Raw genomic sequence first — 20020 nt, forward strand, 5'->3', positions numbered from 1 at the left:
TAATGGTAAAAAATTGTACGTAAGCCCATACATACATACATATGTATGTATATGTATGTTTGTATGTGATGTTTTATAAATAATGGGTTAAGGCGTAACTACTGTAAATAAAATTAAATATTTAAAAAATAATTAAATTTTTTTATATAAAAATCGCAATAATTATTTTATTAAAAACTATTTTTAATATTTTTTTCTTTTCAAGTTCTAGTTTTTTACCAAAAATTTAGTCTATTCTATTCAATAAATTTATTTCTATTAAAAAAATTATTCTTTAATTAAATACATATGTGAAAACTAATTTACTAGATATAATCTTTTAATAATTTATAATTTTAATATTTTTTTTTATAAAAATGGCAATAATTCTTTGATTAAATACATTTTAAACCATTTTCTTTCTTTTCATGCCTTACTTTTTTACCCAAAATTTAGTCCATACTATTGACAGCAACTCTGTGGGTAAACAGATGTCCGCCGCCATATTAATCGTCTTCCGTCAGTTCCGTTTATTCGTGCGCGAGCGTTAGTTGCGTTGAAGTGCCGGGTCATTAAATCGTGAATTTCAGTAAAATTTGTTCTTGTAAAAAAGCTTTATAAAGTGTAATTAATAGTTTAAGTAATATTTTATAGAAATCGTGTAAAAAGTGTGTGCCGGAAGTGTGTATTTAGTCTTATTTTTCAAAATGAAAAATTTGGCAAGGAAAGTAGCATAAAAGCTGGTTAAAGCGAATGAGAAGAGACACTGTTTTACCCACTTACAATAATTCCATCGTTAAAGCAGGCCTCACTGGATTTCATGAAGCAATGTGGCATAATTTTAGGCGAAAATCAGGTGAGCTTTTTTCCTTTTTTTTAATATGCATTAAATAAATTTCTAAAAGCTTATGAAAATTTACAATATTAAACAATTAAATAATATTTAGTAATGAATTTGTTAAGGAAACAATTTTTAAAATAATGACATACTTATATTTGGAAAATGTGTTATTCAAAAAATAATTTGAAGCTTATAGCAAACAAATTTTGAGGAGAGCGCAAACTAATTTCATAATAAGACGTAACAATTTTGATTTCATCAATTTTTATGTTAAATAATAATTTTTTTAAGTAATCCTCATATCTGAAAAATACTATAAAATATTTGTTTAGTATATTAGTAGTAGAAGTAGTAGATTTTTTATATTACAATTAGTAGTCAGTAGTAGGCGGAAGCAAAGTTGAAATATTATCATTTGTTATATAAGTATGTGTTTGCCTTCCAGCAAACTTGATATACCCAGGGTATGTTCCGGGTATAAAAATTGACAGTGTAATATTATTTCTCTGGACAGTTTAAGAAAACTTGGAGAAAGGTGATTTTTGGGAATTAAAAAAAAAACGACTGTAAGAATGGTTTAAAATTTTTAATGGGATTTTTTTGTTGGCCGTAATTTTCAAAAGGCTGTGGGATCTTTATTTTATGAATAATATCATTTTGATAAAAAAAACCTTTTGTAAAAAAAAATGATAAAAAATTGGTTAAAGTATATATTTTTAAAGGAGAAAAATACTATTGAAGAAAAAAATTTGTGGAGGGTCGCTATAATCAGTGATATTATTGAATCAGTAAAAGTGAAAACTATGGTAGACCAAGGACTTCTTAATGTACCTGTTATATACTTTGTCACAAAAAAGTACCCGGAAATTGTAAATAAAATGCAAAACATTTAATTATTCATTTATATTTATTTTGTCGCCTTCAAAGTAATCCCCACCAGATGTATAACACTCATGACAACGATCTTTCCAGTCCTCGAAACACTTTTCATAAGCACTTTTTGAGGTGAGCTTCAGTTCCTCTAGCGAATTTAGTTTTATCTCTTCGATCGACTGAAAACGATTTCCAAGGAGCGGCAATTTCAGTTTGAGAAACAAGAAAGTATCATACAGAGCCAAATCTAGTAATACTTTGGTTGATTGATGGTATCCATTGCATTTTTGGCTTTAAATTCGGTCATGTCCCTCTGGTACAAATTCATGATGCACTAAACCACGAATATCGTAAGGAACAATGGCGTTGATTTTTGAGTGGCTTTCTTGTGTTTTTTTGGTTTCGACTCGTTTTTTTCTCCATACTGATGATTGTTCAGTTGTTTACGTGTCAAACTCATAAACCTATGTCTCATGGTCAGTTATAATGCATGTCCAAATAGACATCTTTTTGAAAAAAATTCAGCAAGAACGCTTTTCATACCTAAACTATCCACCAGAATCATTCCAACGTACTCGCAAGAGATCTCGATCTCCCCTGCCATCTCTCTAGCACTTACCCGACAATTTTTAAGTACCATATCATTCACTCTTTTAATATTACTACTACTCTGCTCGAGGTCAGTGGAAAGAAAAAATCATGTAAAATAAAAATGCATTATAATTTTGTATTTATTTTATTATTATTTTTTATTTATTACTTAATTTAATTAATTTGTCCGTTCTCGTCATAATCATAGTATTCAATTACAACTACAATAATTTTAAATAAATAATATAAACTGACTTAAGTATAAATGTAAATTTTCGTTTGTGTTGAACATTCATTAGTGTCGATTTATAAAAACCAAAAACAAAACAAAATGCAAAACAAACGTAATTTTGACTTTTCAATTCACACTCTTCATTTTCGATGCTAAGCTAAATTAAGATTTCGAATTTGAATTAAATAATAAAAATATTGCATAAAATTCGCTTAAGTTGCCGACTGGCAAAATAAGTAATAAGCTTAAATTAAAGGCGAAGATATGGAAATGAAATAATTTCAATTGAAAAACTAAAAAAAAAATGAACTTTTTAAAAAAAAAAAACATACATAAATATTATGGACTGGGTAGTTTTGGCTAAAAGATAAATAAATAAATAAATAATATGACATTAAGTTAAGTAATATTTTAAATTCATAAAAATATAAAATAAAATAAAATACTTCAGCTAAATTCACTAGTAAGTAAATGCACCTAAAAGCACCGATTTTTATTTTATTTTTACTTGAAAATTTCGTTAAAAATAGACACAGTGCGTGTTAGGCAATATGTAAAGATGTATGTAGTCACTAATGGGGCTGTATAAATATTGTTGGTGTGTGTATGTGAATGTTTTCTTGTGGTAGTTTAGTGATTTGCTATTGCAGTGTTGCCCGAAAATGTGCCGTTAACACATTAACTTCTACGCCAACTACACGTGTAAAAAGAAAATAGGAAAAGTACCAATAAATAGAGTTAAAAAATTGCTAATTTTTTTTAATTTTTGAAAAGCTCTCATTGTGTGCGTGCTTTCAGTCGTTGACACACCGCTACCTTCTATTGTCATCAGCGCACACAGCGCATAAAGGAAGCTTTATTTATATATTTTAAAGATTTTTGCTTGATTTTTCAAAATATAGATTTTGAAGTACATTTCATTTAACTACTTCCGATCCCACCACCTCAACCCATCGTCTTCCCCGTCTACTGCACCGTTTCGTGCGCAACCGCACTCGCAGCTGCCACAGCACCGCCGATTTGCTGTCGTTGTTGTTGCTCTTGCATGTGACGCATGCGGAAGAGACGCAAAGTCATCCATGAAGCGAATGTGCCAGGCGCCGGCATTGGCGTTTGCTTCTCGAGCGCCTCTTTTTGCAATTGATAGCGATAGAGCAGCGAGCCGGCAATCAAAGCGGATACAATAGTGGCCGAAATGACGACAATGAAAAGTATGCTGAAGCCCGGCACCGGCATGCAGATGCCATAGACTACCTCTTCGCTGATTTTACCCTGGAATACGGTGACCGCTTCCTGTTTGGAGTCTGGCGAGAAGGCTAGATCAGCTTCGGAGATGACGTCGTAAAGACCGCTAACGCCAACATCGGCGCTACGCACTTTACGATCGGCAATCACGATCGAACGGCGGCGACGGCGTGTGGATTTTTCGTGTTCGTCGCTGTCAGCGGTTTTATTTGCTTTTTCTTTCAACAATTCCTCGCTAGCATCGAGATCAATGTGATCTTCGCGTGTGCGTTTCAATGCTTCCGCTTGTGGGCGGTAAATTGGATGTGGTGCATCGTCATTCGTTTTGGGCTCTAGTGAACGTGGTCCCGCCATAGGCACACCCATACGTTTTTGTGCCTCAAATTGGCGTGGTCCATGCGGGAATTTACCACTCTTCTTCAGTTCCATATATTGCGCCTCATCCAAATCGGCCAACTCATCTTCACCGAATAACGAGTCGAGATCTGAGTCTTCGGGTTCTTCGTGTACCGGCCGTGGCGAGAGGTTAGCATTCTTTTCGTGTATATTAAATTGATCCAATATATTGGCAATGCCACTATTAATCGACGACAACTGTTTGCGATTGTGTATTATGTCATCGTAGAAGATATCATGATCGCTCGTACCATCGCCACCCATACCAACACCCGCGCCACCACCAACGCCACCTAAACCACCGCCGCCAACACCACCTAAAGGCATCCCACCGCCCAGCGCTGGTTGATGTCCTATACTTTCTTGACTGAGCTCATTCTGATTGCCTGGCGGTTCGTTCATGAGCACATCTTTACGCTCGTTAACGCTACCCGTGAGCTGACAATGATCCAGACAACCGTGTCGGCAGATCTCCACTTTGCATTTTATGTGCACACTCAGCGCGTCGGGGAACTTGAAGGCGTGGAAGAAGGCATATGTTATGACGGTGGCACGCTCATCGGGCGCACGTGCCTTCAAGAAGCGTGAGATCATCTTCGGACGCAAAACGCAACCAAATTCATCGGAAAGATTGATAACATGACCGGAACCATCGGAAGCGACACACGACTTGACACGCATATCGAATTCACCTAAAGAAATTGTTGGAAGAGAAGAATGAGTCATTAGTAAGAAAATACAGCATTCCATGTTTGACATTAGTATAATAAGGTATTTTGTGATAAGCGAAAACTGAAGTTATCAATAGTTTTGTTATCTCCAAGTGCGAATAGCATAACTTTGTTTATATAATTGTTGAGTGAAGTAAAATGGATGCTATCTCAATGGGTATAAAGTAGAAGTGGCTTTAGGTTAGCTATTTCTGCAAGAACTTAAGAAATTGTTTTTATTTTGTGATGAACACTTTCTTTCCACCTTTCGTCGGAACTACTTTTAATACTGTAGGTCGTAATAGTGAGTCCTAATCTCTTACTTTAGATAAAAATAGATAAAAATAAAAAATCAAAGAGTCGGTTCATTGAGTTTTCCATATAAATTTTGAGGTTATGTGAAAAATTAGTTAAAACAAAAGATATAAATCTTTTTGCTAGACGCAACTTTGCTACGCACATATTTTCTATAGAAAATTTTTTATGGAAATCTTGATAAACCGTTTTTAACCCTTAAATACTTAATCCTAGCTTTTCTTTTCTTCTTCCTCTTCTCGATCTAAGCACGCCCTTAAACTACTTTTCCTTCCATTTATGTCCTTTTATCTGACATGTCATTTGAAAAGTAGTCTGGCACATAGATGGAGCTACTAAAATGATATCCATATGATCTTTAGTTAGCCCTAACCTTCAAAAGCTCCTGTCGCATCGTTACTTTGTGAATTTTGGCGTTTTGAGTAAAGAAATTTTTGTTATCTTGAAAAAAATGAATAAAAGGGAATTTCTCATGTTAACAAAATATTTCATTTTCAAGGGGAAAATACAGTTGAAGCGAAAACTTGGCTTGATGACGAGTTTACTGACACAGGCCTAGGAAAATCAACCATCAATGATTGGTATGCTAAGTTTCGAGGTGGTGAAATAAGCACTGAAGACGGTCAAGCAGGCGGACGACCACAGTTTTCACCGAAAACCTTAATAAAAGTCCACAAAATAATTTTGGATGACCATAAGGTGAAGTTGTTCGAGATAACAGGCACTCTGAAGCTATCAAGTGAACGAGTGCATCATATAATTCACGGATATTTGGGAATATTCAAATTCAATCGAAGAATTTGTGTTTTTCTGGGGGCATGTACTGCCTCATTACTAGCTTTCTTCAACAGTTTAAACACCGTGTAGTATCTTGAACATTTTACAACCTGACTGCAAGATAAAATCCACATCTCCAAAGCATGATTCACTTCAATATATTCGTTTAGTTTTCAAACTATGCCTAAAGCTCAGTTAAAGTTTATTACTCATCATATAAGATATACGAAATGTGCCATAAAAGAAACAAAACACATCTTCGATATAACTTTAATTTCTAAGTAAGTGGAAAACACTAGGAAGCTAGTAAGGAAGGTGTAAGAACGAGTGGATTCGAAAAAGATACCAATTTGCCGAAAAATTCATTGTAAAATTAGCCAAAATTAGCCGGAATATAGTCATCTTCGTACCGAAGTAGCACAAGTGTTAAGTGTTGAGTACAAAGCCCACTCAAATTCTGAATATTGGAATACATATATGACATATGAATTTAAGAGAGCTTGTCACGGTTACACCCGGTTTAAAAACTGTTGATATTTGTTGAAAATCCATTTAATTTTTGGTGTTTTTGAAGAAAGCCATCATCCAAGTACAAAAGAAAGATTTTGGTAATTATTTTTTGTATCGACAAATACATATTTTCTTTAGAAATGTTTCGTTGCACTGCAGTCTGTTTTTTTTAACTACTTTCCGTGTCTTTCACCTTATATGCTCATTCAACGTTTATCTTTTTTGCACGAAAAGTCGAACGAACTCTAAAAACAAATCGAATTTCAGCATACCGCGTATCTTATCACCGGAAATTGGTGTTGCCTTAGCTTCAGCAAACAAAACACTAAGTATGCAAATTTGAACTTGCCTTGTACCGCTACTGTTACTGATTACAGAAACAATTATCTGTCAACATAAACAACATTAACTTGAGCAGCTGCCAATCGCTATTTATAAGACCAATCATTGTCGGTTAGGTTAGTAACTCTTAGCTTAACCGCCAGCAGGTGTAAGGTGTCATGAAGTTTGTCGGGTTGTTTGTAATAAGCGTCTGCTTGGCAGAATGTGCGATATTGAATGTACAGGAATTAAGTGGTGAAAACTTGAATTATGGAGCTTTACCAGCATACTCGGCTTTGAAGGAATATGCTTCTAAATTGAACGGAAACTCATTGCTACAAGTACAAGCACAGTATGGAAATAACTTCCTTCCATTTCTAACTGCAGACCAAAATGCAATTTCATCACCATATTTGGATTTTATACGCCCGCAGTTTTCTGTTCCTTCCAACAATGAAGTGTTGAAACCTGCTTTATCTACTGAGAATATTATAAGCAATTCCAACCTAGACGCTGAAAATACACAAAATTCGTTTTCGGAATCTTTGAATCTACAACCACAACCTGCAAATCCGATTTCGGTTATTAATAAACCTCAATCACCGCTGGAAAACCCAACTGCAACTTTGAATAATCCTCAACCACAACCACAAAATCCGTCTAATGTAAATGTTCTTGCACCACCACAAACTCCAACAGTGAACATCCAATATCCACCGTCATCACAATTATCTTCCAACATACAAGCTTCTCCGACGCCACCACAGAACCTTACTGCAAACGGCCAGTATCCACCGTCATCACAATTATCTTCCAACATACAAGCTCCTCCGGCGCCACCACAAACTCCCACAACGAACGTTCAGTATCCACCCGCCACGGAATTATCTTCCACTAATAAATTTCCTCAGCTGCCACCACAAACTACAACAACGAACGGTCAGTATCCACCGGCCACGGAATTATCTTCCACCATAAAACTCCCGCAACCGCCACCACAAGCTCCAATAACGAACATTCAGGATCCACCGGCCACGGAATTATCTTCCACTAATAAATTTCCTCAGCCGCCACCACAAACTCCAGTAACGAACGGTCAGTATCCACCGTCCTCAGAATTATCTTCCACCAATAAATTTCCTCGGCCGCCATCACAAACTCCAACAACGAATGTTCAGTATCCATCGGCCGCGGAGCCATCTTCCACGAATAAATTTCCTCGGCCGCCACCACAAACTCCAACAACGAACGTTCAATATCCACCGGCCTCGGAACTATCTTCCACCATAAAACTCCCGCAACCGCCACCACAAACTCCAACAACGAACGTTCAGTATCCACCGGCCTCGGAGTTATCTTCCACCAATAAATTTCCTCGGCCGCCACCACAAACTCCAACAACGAACGAGCAACTTCAACCCTCAGCTCAATTATCTTCGACCGTAAAACTTCCTCAACCACCACCACAAACAACGAACGTCCAACTTTCACCCTCTCCTCAATTATCTTCTACCATACAATTTCCTCAGCCGCCAAAAACTCAGAGTAACGCTATCAATCGTCCGGTGCCTCTAACTAGCGTTGGCCAAAACCGTCCAAGGCCACCAGTTTCCGGTATTCAAGGGTAGGGATTTCAAGTTTTTTATACTGAAGTTGGTCGTAATCCACATTAATCATTTAAAAATTTAATTATTGTTTGTTTATCTTCTCACTCAAAGAAATCAATCTGTTTGCATAATCATCTTGTTTATTGACAAAATTATCTGTTAATCCTTAATTAATTTAATTTGAAATACCAATATTAAATTGTAGAAGTAAAATATTAATTTTCCGCTTGTTTGAAACTTAATCCAGTTTTAACTGTCTTTCAATTCTATTAAACCGGCTTAACACCTGGGTTATTTGCAGAAAACCACATAAAAGTACCGTGAAATATTGTACACTGATTAATTATAGGCAGCTCGGGCCGCCACTAACTTTGATGTGGTAAATCCAAGTTTTTAGAGCAAAAACTAAAGAATAACGTTGTAATAAGAAGATGACAGTGTTAACGAAATACGATCTTCTTATTGTGGTTGCCGATGACGACTTTGTCACAAGGTGGTTCACATGAATGGAAAAGAAAATGAAATAGATACGGCAAAAAACTCCTAGCTTGAGGAAACCTGTTCATGCGTGAACCAAAAGAAGAAATATTTGAAAATGTGTTGTTAAAGGGCTTGCAGACAGAAAGTAATGTCCCTCAATTCTTACAATTTCTTTTCACTTTTCTGTAAAGCTGTTAACGTTAGCTGAGCTAATACCAGATCTCTCAGTATTCTTGATAAAAAATTTATGAGCTTACGAACTACCCTTTAAAGAAATTTTCAATCATGGGTTCAGCTCACATATCTCGCAACTTCAATATGCTTGTAATGTCACTTACCGCGATAATCATTGATGGCAACCACAAGTGTTAGTGTAGAACCTAACGGCACGATGCCGCTCACCGGCGGCGCCCATGGTCCTTTACCATGTTGTATCTCCATCCAACAGTCAACATTATCACCTAAAGGAAAACGGTAGAAGATGAATGCATGAAAGTTTGTGTAATAGGTTCTCATAACAGTAAAGATACTTTGGCTGTTTGAAATAATATAAAAAAACAAGTAAGGAAGGGCTAAGTTCGGGTGTCACCGAACATTTTATACTCTCGCATGATAAAGTGATAATCGAGATTTCATTATCCGTCATTTACATATTTTTTTTATTTTGGTTCCTAATGTATATATTGTATTATACAGAGAAGGCATCAGATGGAATTCAAAATAGCGTTATATTGGAAGAAGGCGTGGTTGTGAACCGATTTCACCCATATTTCGTACATGTCATCAGGGTGCTAAGAAAATATGATATACCGAATTTCATTGAAATCGGTCGAGTAGTTCCTGAGATATGGTTTTTGGTCCATAAGTGGGCGACGCCACGCCCATTTTCAATTTTTATTAAAAGCCTGGGTGCAGCTTCCTTTTGTCATTCCTTCCGTAAAATTTAGTGTTTCTGACGTTTTTTGTTAGTCGGTTAACGCACTTTTAGTGATTTTCAACATAACCTTTGTATGGGAGGTGGGCGTGGTTATTATCCGATTTCTTCTATTTTTGAACTGTATATGGAAATGCCGGAAGGAAACGACTCTATAGAGTTTGGTTGACATAGCTATAGTAGTTTCCGAGATATGTACAAAAAACTTAATAGGGGGCGGGGCCACGCCCACTTTTCCAAAAAAATTACTTCCAAATATGCTCCTCCCTAATGTGATCCTTTGTGCCAAATTTCACTTTAATATCTTTATTTATGGCTTAGTTATGACACTTTATAGGTTTTCGGTTTCCGCCATTTTGTGGGCGTGGCAGTGGGCCGATTTTGCCCATCTTCGAACTTAACCTTCTTATGGAGCCAAGAAATATGTGTACCAAGTTTCATCATGATATCTCAATTTTTACTCAAGTTACAGCTTGCACGGACGGACGGACAGACGGACGGACGGACGGACGGACGGACAGACGGACGGACGGACGGACGGACAGACAGACATCCGGATTTCAACTCTACTCGTCACCCTGATCACTTTGGTATATATAACCCTATATCTGACTCTTTTAGTTTTAGGACTTACAAACAACCGTTATGTGAACAAAACTATAATACTCTCTTTAGCAACTTTGTTGCGAGAGTATAAAAATTGATTTATAGTACTTACCGCGGAAGTCTAATTGTATTACATCCAAATCGGCGATGACCATTGGTGGTTTCGATGCCGTCTTCTCGTAGTCATTGAACCATTCACAGCGTAAACGCTTCGCCTCATCCCAAACTTCCAATAAATCCTTGTCATATTGCACAACCACCTGTTATTTAATAATATAATTATTTAATAGATGAATATGTATTTGTTGTTAAGAAATTGAGCAAATTCGAATGAAATTTTATTGCGGCTTTGAATAGGAAAATACTTTATATTTAGGTTTCGGTAGCTAATTGGAATTAAGTGTGATTAACAAATATTTTTATCGATAGCTAAGTGTTACTGGCTAGATAGCTGGGGTGTTTTCAGATATTTTTCGCTTTTGTACATTTCTCTATAATCCGAAGCAGTCACATTTATCACTTCGCTTATGGAAATATTGGTAATGGGAGCTTTCTAATCTGATGGGATAATGGGATAATCTGAGGAAAGTGGTGTTCGAACTTGTCTTTTCCAGTGTTAAGTTGAGTTTAAATAGGAACAGCTTTCTAGCAAATAATCTATAGCTGTACTGGATGAAGAATTTAATCGTTTCGCGGTTCGAATCATAATTAAATGTGTTGAATGCATCCATAAGACATATCGAGATCCTATGCTATTTCTCGGATGATAACGCAACAATTTTCCACCATTGTTTCGTTAATCTTAAACTTTTTCATGTTATTGCCTTTAAAAAGGGGTTGGATGGTCGACGCGAATCAGTCAAGTTATTGAGGTTTTACGACCTTCACTGAAATTTGAAGGAATTGAAAAAAAATGTTGTAACTTAGACTTGACTATATAGAGTAAAGAGTATAATTAACGGGAAGAGACATAACGGCGTGAGGGATACAATTCCGTCGATATGAGGACAGTTAGAGATAGTCTATGTGAAAGATTTATGCATTTATTTTATACATTAATTACCTCTCAAATTATTTAAGATCTATATGAACTATTATATAAAGGGATCTAATTTTTTTCCGCACAACACAAGAGTGAAATATAGGCTGAGACCTCCGAACCTCAGAAAGTCATTGTGGTATCAACTGCTGCTAGTAGAGCAAGAGAGAATATCCTCTTCTGAGTTCAAAAGTTTAATTAAAAAGAGACTTAGCGTTCATGGAATAGTTTCTTTGGCTGGGTTTTACACACGGACTCTTTGGTCACACTTACTAACGGCATATTTTCTTTAGGTGCCTTCCGAAAACTTGAGTCGACCAATTTTCTGAATCCATTTCATATTACATTTCCACCCTTTTCTAAATGCCTAAAACTTCTAGCATGAGCGGCACAGTCTTCTCGTTTTTCCTTGCCTACAAAAATAGAGTTTTCGTGTGGACACAGTCTTACGAATAAAAATAGAAGACATGCCAACCGAGCACGTCCACTCGTCTTTTCTCGTCGTTCCATCGCTAACAAAACAAAGCCGGTTTGGGAAACAAAAGTCGACAAAATAGTCGGTGTGTGAACCCAAAGTTTCGGAGCAATCCTATGAAATTATTAAAAAAGTAGATCTATTTCACATTGGGTTGTCAAAAAAGTCTTGCGGTATTTTTATTGAATTTTTTTTTATTGAAATTGAAATGAATTTTTGATGACTCATGCCCAGCTCTTGACCGATGCTACGGCTGCTACTATGCCGGTCTCTTTCGACCAATTCAGCGATTTTATCGCAATTTTTGACGACAGGCCTTCCGGAGCGTGGCGCATCTTCGACCACCTCTACACCAGAACGATAACGTTTAAACCATCGTTGTGCTGTGGAAACGGAAACTGTATCGGACCCATAAACTGCATAAATGTATTGGCGGCTTAAGATGCATTTTTGCCTTTATCATCCTAGTAGTACTGTAAAATATGCCGTATTTTCTCTTTATTTTGCTCCATGTTTGCGACGCTATAACTCACGAACGACTTAAAAGAAACGACAATCAATCAAATGAGCCTTCCAAAAAGGTATAGCTTGACCCAATGCGACGAATAAAACTAGAACTACGCGCTTTCAGAGCCAAGTACTCGACCCTGTCGAGTCGAGAAAAAGTAAAAATCATTACCAAGTGATAGGAAGAACCTGGTTGCCAACTGTGGGTGGTCTATGCTAATAAATTCTATAATCGTTTAATGGAAAGACCTTTGTCTGAATTCGTAACTTGTATAAAATTTACGCGGGTCCTGTACAGTGTGACAAAAAAGTACCCGGAGTCGCTAATAGTCATCAATGCTTTTTCCAGTCCCCGAAACATTTTTCTTAAGTACTTTGTGGGGAGGCCTTCAGCTTCTTCAGCGAATTTTGTTTATATGTCTTCGATCGACTTTAAAAGAAGATTGTTGATTTTTTTGCATGTCAAACTCATTAACCAATGTCTCATCGGTAGTCATAATGCTCTCCATGAGTGTGGGATCGGACTCCAGCAAAATTTTTTGAAATATCTTTTACCAGCGGAATTTAATTACAATTTCCGGCTACTTTTTTGTCACATTGCATAATAAAAAAAGTGCTAAATGCGATTGCATTATGTCTTCACTTTCCATTATGTAGTCTTTATGTGGTCATTTCATCAAACCGTTTTTTTCGTAACCAAAACTCACCGTATTCTCATAAAATTGTCCGTGCAAGTCCGGCTTCGTGCCGCAGCGTGAGTACGATATCCGAAATGAGAAGAACGTTTTACCCGTAGACGGCGGCACATAAACGCAACGCGGATCGCTGTGTTGTCCTGTGGCGAATATAATTAATGGATGTCAGTTAATAATTACAAAATAAATAAATAAAAAGGTATTACAAGACAAAATGCAAAAAAAGCAAAGGAGATGTGAGTACCTTTTGAGCTGACGATGCCCTCGAATGGATGGGAAAATGTCAAATGTACATCCATATGATCCTTACCGCACATCACTTCTAAAGAGACTATGTTTGGCATTCCCTCCGGCCGTTCCATGGGCCACAATTCATTACCAGCTAAGACTAAACTAAACTGAAAGGAGATGGCGAACAAAAAAACAGAAAACAAGAATATTAAACATGAGACTTCAATGCAGGTGTATGTAAATGAATAAGCGGTTGTTGATAAGAGGGTAACATCATTTAAAAATATGTTAATGCTGCGAAAAAAAAATCACAAATACAGCAACAACAAAAATATGTTTGTATAATTTTAATTAATATTATTCGCACGACTGCTGGCGCGGTAAGCCAAGACACACACATACTTACTCATACTTGCAACGCCATATGTGTGTCTGCCACGCGCAGAGTTGCCTCGGGAATACTCAACCCACTGGCATACCGGCATACCGACATTCAGGCATTTAGACGCGCCCGCATTGTCTTTGTGTCAGCTTAAGTTCGTTCGCGCTGTAGTCGCCGCGGTTGGCGGCCACGCGGCCTGCCGCGCCTGGGCCGTCAGAGTGCCGCGCCGCGCCGCGCGTGAATGAGTGTTAAGTGACTGGCGTGCGTGTGAATGAATGAATTAGTGAGTAAGTCAGTGAGTGAGTGAGTTAGTGAGCGAGTGTGTGTGCGCGCGTGCGATTCTTGGTGAATGTGGCAACTGTGTCTTGACCCAATTTCGCGTGCTACCTACCGCTTGCAACGCGCTCAATGCAACATTTTTGCTGCCTGATTATAAATTAAAAGAATATTATGCGCGTGTAAAAGTACACGGTTGCAAAGCAGCACGAAAGCAAAAAAAAAAATCTGCAAGCAAATAAATGAGAAAAATCTTGCACAGGAAAATGGGGGAAAATGGTTTGGAAAAAAGTTACTCAGTTTTTTGCTTACTGCTTGCTTGTATGCAGTTCGCTTTTAGCTTTAGCAGCTTCTTGACTTACTTCTGAGTTTCTACTTGCACTTCGTTTTACTTTTTTTTTTTTTGCGCGCGCACTAACAACTCGCTACTTACTACTCGTCTACTACTCGCCGCTCTTCAATACACTTTGGCATGAGGCTTGCTGCTTGCTGCATGCCGCATAGAGTATGTGCTTGTTTAATTCATTTATAATTGCAAATGCAATTTTCATGTCAGATAGTCCAAAAGATCGCAGATAACCTCTGCAATGTCGGCTAGGCGCACTCGTACTTTGTGTTGCCGCTCGCTGATTATAAATATTTTACAGTCTCCTGTTTTTTTTTTGCAAGTTTAAGTGGCAGAAACAGTGTGAAGAGTGATTTCAATTAGTCGACGAGTGGCTAGAAATCATAGTCTAATTTTTAGCACAGATTTATTTCTTTCAAACAAACTGTTGAGGTAGCTCATGCAATAATTAAGAAAATGAAGGTTTAGCTTTCCCAATTAAAATTTTTAATCTCGATTAAAGTAGTACAAAAGTTGGGTTATCTTTCTTAGCTTTGGGAAGGAAAGAATCAAAATTCAAATGTAAATTTAAAACAGGCAGATTTCAAAAGAATTGCTGAAACGCTGAGAAAATCAATTTTGGGTTCCCAAATTACATCTCGCAAACTCGAGAGATGCCTAGCTTAGACTCGAAAAAGTATTAAATTTTTATATATTGATGGCAAGGTCATCATTGGAATCCTTTCACTGAGATATCGCAATATGCAAATAGCAGTCACTGATGAACTAGGACGTAATAAGTTTTCAATCATCTTTGGAAACCAAGAACTTTTCAGGGAACTGAGTTGTTCCATTTGTGTTGATTTATTGTTGAATGTTCTGTTTCTATATTAAGTAAGTAGAAATTGAATAATAATGCGGGAAATAGGTAAAGTCAGGAAAATAAACTTATTACGCGTGAGCCTACGAACGATCCCACTTGTTGTGCTGTATGTTGGGCTGCCCGAAACTTCTAGGTATGGCTCTAAAAACTTGCCGCATTTTGATAAAACTAATTTATTGAGGTGACTTATATCCATTCCAACCAATTCGCTGCTTCACCGCGTGAGTGCCAATGGAATAGTGTCTAGTTAGGACGCCTATCATTGGGGCGATGTGAGCCTTGCTAAAAGCTAGCAGTGCAATAGAGATTTTTCTTCAAAGTTATCAGGGTGCAATAAGAGATATATCCGGTTATATGGCTAACCATACATAAATATCTTCTGTCTTTTCAGAATTTTATTTCAACTTTAACTGGCAACTTTTTCTTTCTTCAAATCTATTAAGCCCATATCATTGTTCTAAAGTTTCATTATAGATTTCAAAAAATCTTAATCGTGATGAGAGGCGTTGGGATGGGAGGACAGAACCCAATTTTCAACATCGAAAATCGCTTTTTTATTTTTCGAAGTATTCTCCATTAAGACCTTTACTTTTGCATACTCTTCAACCAATTTTCTAAGCACTTTTGCTACTCTGATTGAAGTAACTCCAAGACATGCATTCTGAACGCACCAACCACCTCCTCAGGTGACGGAAAGTGTTGATTTCTTGGTTTATTTTTTACGAGCTTGAAAAAAAAGTCCTTCGGTTCCAAGTTAGGACTACATATACGGTTGATCAAATTGATCTTTTGAGTTTCCATTGTCTGTGGCGGCCTCCTGACCAATCGACATCAACCTTTTTTCTTAGCGAGCGACGAATAGTGTGGCCTCCACTGAGAACAAATATTTTTTACACTCTAATGCCCGTGCAATATAGAATGTATGCCAGTCCCTTAATGCCTATAGTTGTCTCTATCTCTTTGGACGATCCTCACAAAATTTCTCTTAGAGCGATCTGCGACCTCGATTGAATTCACCTTACCATCAATAAACACTGTGCCTGAGATAATCCTCGGCGACAGTTGTGAAAAATAGTCGCGCGAAAGCGTTTGAATATTTCAAGTTACTGTAAGAAATACAAATAGCAGTCGTATGTCAAAACGTCCTGAGGAGTATATAACATCAAAAATATCAAACCCTTCGATAAAGTTGTGAGTTGTCAGATTGCAATACTAGGGTTGGCAAAATTCCCAAATATAAAACGCAACAAAAATAAGGATTATGCAATTATTTCAATACTGCAGCGTAAATATTTCGTTATTTATTATAACGGGTGATTTTTTTGAGGTTAGGATTTTCATGCATTAGTATTTGACAGATCACGTGGGATTTCAGACATGGTGTCAAAGAGAAAGATGCTCAGTATGCTTTGACATTTCATCATGAATAGACTTACTAACGAGCAACGCTTGCAAATCATTGAATTTTATTACCAAAATCAGTGTTCGGTTCGAAATGTGTTTCGCGTTCAAGAACTGCCCATGCATCCCGAAAAATGCACTGTTTGGTGTGGTTTGTACGCTGGTGGAATCATTGGACCGTATTTTTTCAAAGATGCTGTTGGACGCAACGTTACGGTGAATGGCGATCGCTATCGTTCGATGCTAACAAACTTTTTGTTGCCAAAAATGGAAGAACTGAACTTGGTTGACATGTGGTTTCAACAAGATGGCGCTACATGCCACACAGCTCGCGATTCTATGGCCATTTTGAGGGAAAACTTCGGACAACAATTCATCTCAAGAAATGGACCCGTAAGTTGGCCACCAAGATCATGCGATTTAACGCCTTTAGACTATTTTTTGTGGGGCTACGTCAAGTCTAAAGTCTACAGAAATAAGCCAGCAACTATTCCAGCTTTGGAAGACAACATTTCCGAAGAAATTCGGGCTATTCCGGCCGAAATGCTCGAAAAAGTTGCCCAAAATTGGACTTTCCGAATGGACCACCTAAGACGCAGCCGCGGTCAACATTTAAATGAAATTATCTTCAAAAAGTAAATGTCATGAACCAATCTAACGTTTCAAATAAAGAACCGATGAGATTTTGCAAATTTTATGCGTTTTTTTTTTTAAAAAAGTTATCAAGCTCTTAAAAAATCACCCTTTACATATGTACATACAAATGTATATATACCTTAGAACAAATATTCATAGCTTGAAGTGTTTATTGAAGAAAAGAGCTGCTATTTGTAGACGTAAATATTTAATAACATCAATTAATAGTGTGTGTAAGTTGCACTTACGTGCTTGTTGAAGATTGCAGTTCTGAAATATATATTTATTGTTTACATAGTCATTATGATATCAATATGTACATAATTGACTATTAAGCGGTTTGCACTTGTCCTACCTGAAATTTGCACTTTTAATTATACATATATCACGATAACAACAAATATTATTGCAGATTATCATATAAGATATGTATCAAAAATATGAGTCGCTTATAGCAAAAGACGATGAGACTGGGCTACCTTGAACATAACTGAAACTGTGTGTTAACTACATGATAGTTTTTTATTATTATTGCGAATTGTAGAAGCTTTATTTTTAGAGATCGTTGAGCAGTAAAGGAAAAAGTTCCCAATACAAGTATGACAGTCGTCAATCAGTTAGAGATATAGTATATGTATTTCGGTTTCCGATTTGACTACTACTTTCGATTCGATTTCATTATGGTTTGGATAAGTGCCAAATGCAATTACATGCACAACAATGAACTTGTCGAATGTTTCATAAGGAAAAGGTTATTCTCTAAGTCAGAGATGTCTCCACGACTTTGAAAACGCTGAGCATGATGTGATTATTGTAGCGAGTGCATGGCTCGTACATACTACCCAAGCGCTTATGTAGAAAAATATGTTTTTGCTTTATTCTTCTCTTTAATACCAAATTAATGAAATATAAGAATATTGAATTCAACAATGGCGTGGGTATCTTTCATAGTACACCCCGAAAAGATCTTTTCTGTTACATAAAACCAAGCCAATATATATTTTTCTCGACAGGTAAATTTACAAGGGATTGTCTATGTAATCTTGGAAGCAAAAGTTAATAAGCAATCAAGCTTTCATACTTGTACAGTACAGTTTCGTACTCTTCGCCAAATCAAGTATTGTTTATTGTGCTCTGTGGCTGTGGCCATTAACTTTATGGAATACTTTACGAAAGGATCTTGGTTTGCGGTCTTACAAAATCCAATTAGTTTAAGAATTGAAGCCGAACAATCATCAAATACGTTGCTCGTTCCGTGAATTGGCCCAGAACAAGAAAGACGCCGAACCCGATTTTCACAGTAGAATTTTGTTAAGTGCTGAAGTTGACCTTTGGTTGAATGCCGTCATTAATAAACAAAATTTTCACATTTGAAGTGAGGACAACCCAATAACCATTGTTGAGACGTCGTTAATATCGTCAAAAATTCACTGTTTGTTTTGTCCATATTTCGATATTTCTTCAAAAATAAAGTCGGCCATAATGTTACAGTCAATGTAGAACTCTACAGAGCTATTATATATGATATATTGTTCCTAAACTTCAAGATGTTGAAGTGGACGACCTTTGGTTCAAGCAATACGGCATTACATAACTTACAGACAACCAACTAACCAATTAATTGATGGAAGCTTTTGGTCATGGGCTTGTGGCTTGGTCTCCAATTTACATCAACGTACGATTTAACACCGATAGAGTATTTTTCACATCGAGATTATGTAAAAGCGAGCGGTTGTGCTATTGGTGGATTGCGTGGAATTCTATGACTGGAACGACATCTAATTACAAAATACGAAAAGACTTTTTCGACTACCCAATATATCTTTCTCCGCTGGTAGACAGTATTCCACGCACTAAATTTTGTCGAAATCGAGCTATGGGATTTCACCAAAAAGTGTGCGGTGCCACGCCGATCGTCCAATTGACAGAAAACACTTTTAAAACATAATGGCAAACGTTTAGGTTACGGTTATATTAGGTTGATCTAGTAGCCCAATAAGCGACGCATAGACCAGTTTTGCTCCTTTGCGATACCAGATGGAGTTCACTTACTAGGTCCATGAAAAGTAGTCATCATTAAAGATGCTTGACGCGAATTTGAACTTAGTCTGGGCTCACTTTCGATACAGATACTGTGTATCATATCGTGGGAACCCTAGAGCGTAGTCTTGCCAATGAGGGATAAGTGAACAAAATACTCCATTGTTTTTCTCGTTCTGCAGCCTTCTCGATCTGTCAGACCCAATTTGAGGGCGTGTAACGCCACCAGACAGTGACCAGTTAGTATTCCGATCATATTCCTACAGTCTCTTCTACTGAGTGTCTATAGGAATTTTGTGTACTTCCGATCTACACACTTGACTTTTGCATTTTTGCAGCCACGTCCAGATCGTCGTATAGACAATACTTGGATTTCCCAATTTTGATCACGTTTTTGGATATTAGCCGTACACCATTTTTGACAATCTCGACTACTACTTCATTTACCTCGATGGTTTTGTGACCTGGAACCCAGTAGAAGTGAAGTTGCTTGCTTCTGGCAACACTTCCCACTTCTGGGCGATATGTGATACGAGGTTACAATAAACAGGATCTTGTAAGAATATGACAATTTTTTGGAGGCTGTCTTGGAGGTTGGGCCGACAAACGGTATTGTTAAAATTAGCAAGAATTGATTTAATTGCTTCGGGGAAATTTTTTCCATTTCAAAATTAAAACAATCTCCATATTTGCTAGCTTAACTGCAAATTTCA

At 37.0% G+C, this 20020-nt stretch overlaps 1 protein-coding gene across 2 annotated transcripts in view; it reads right to left on the reverse strand.

Moving 5' to 3' along the window:
* Positions 1 to 3291: 3291 nt before the first annotated feature.
* The window catches only part of LOC105224371 (uncharacterized), a 72469-nt gene continuing 55740 nt past the window's right edge, over positions 3292 to 20020 (reverse strand). For both annotated transcript variants that reach the window (XM_049455202.1, XM_049455201.1), the window contains 5 exons: positions 13378 to 13531; positions 13146 to 13273; positions 10530 to 10677; positions 9216 to 9338; positions 3292 to 4849 (listed from right to left, as the gene is read on the reverse strand). In XM_049455202.1, coding sequence (XP_049311159.1) covers positions 3483 to 4849; positions 9216 to 9338; positions 10530 to 10677; positions 13146 to 13273; positions 13378 to 13531 — 1920 coding nt within the window. In that variant the 3' untranslated portion in view covers positions 3292 to 3482. The remainder of the gene's footprint in view (positions 4850 to 9215; positions 9339 to 10529; positions 10678 to 13145; positions 13274 to 13377; positions 13532 to 20020) is intronic.

The sequence above is a fragment of the Bactrocera dorsalis genome, chromosome 4 (assembly GCF_023373825.1).
Source record: "Bactrocera dorsalis isolate Fly_Bdor chromosome 4, ASM2337382v1, whole genome shotgun sequence".
Lineage (NCBI taxonomy): Eukaryota > Metazoa > Arthropoda > Insecta > Diptera > Tephritidae > Bactrocera > Bactrocera dorsalis.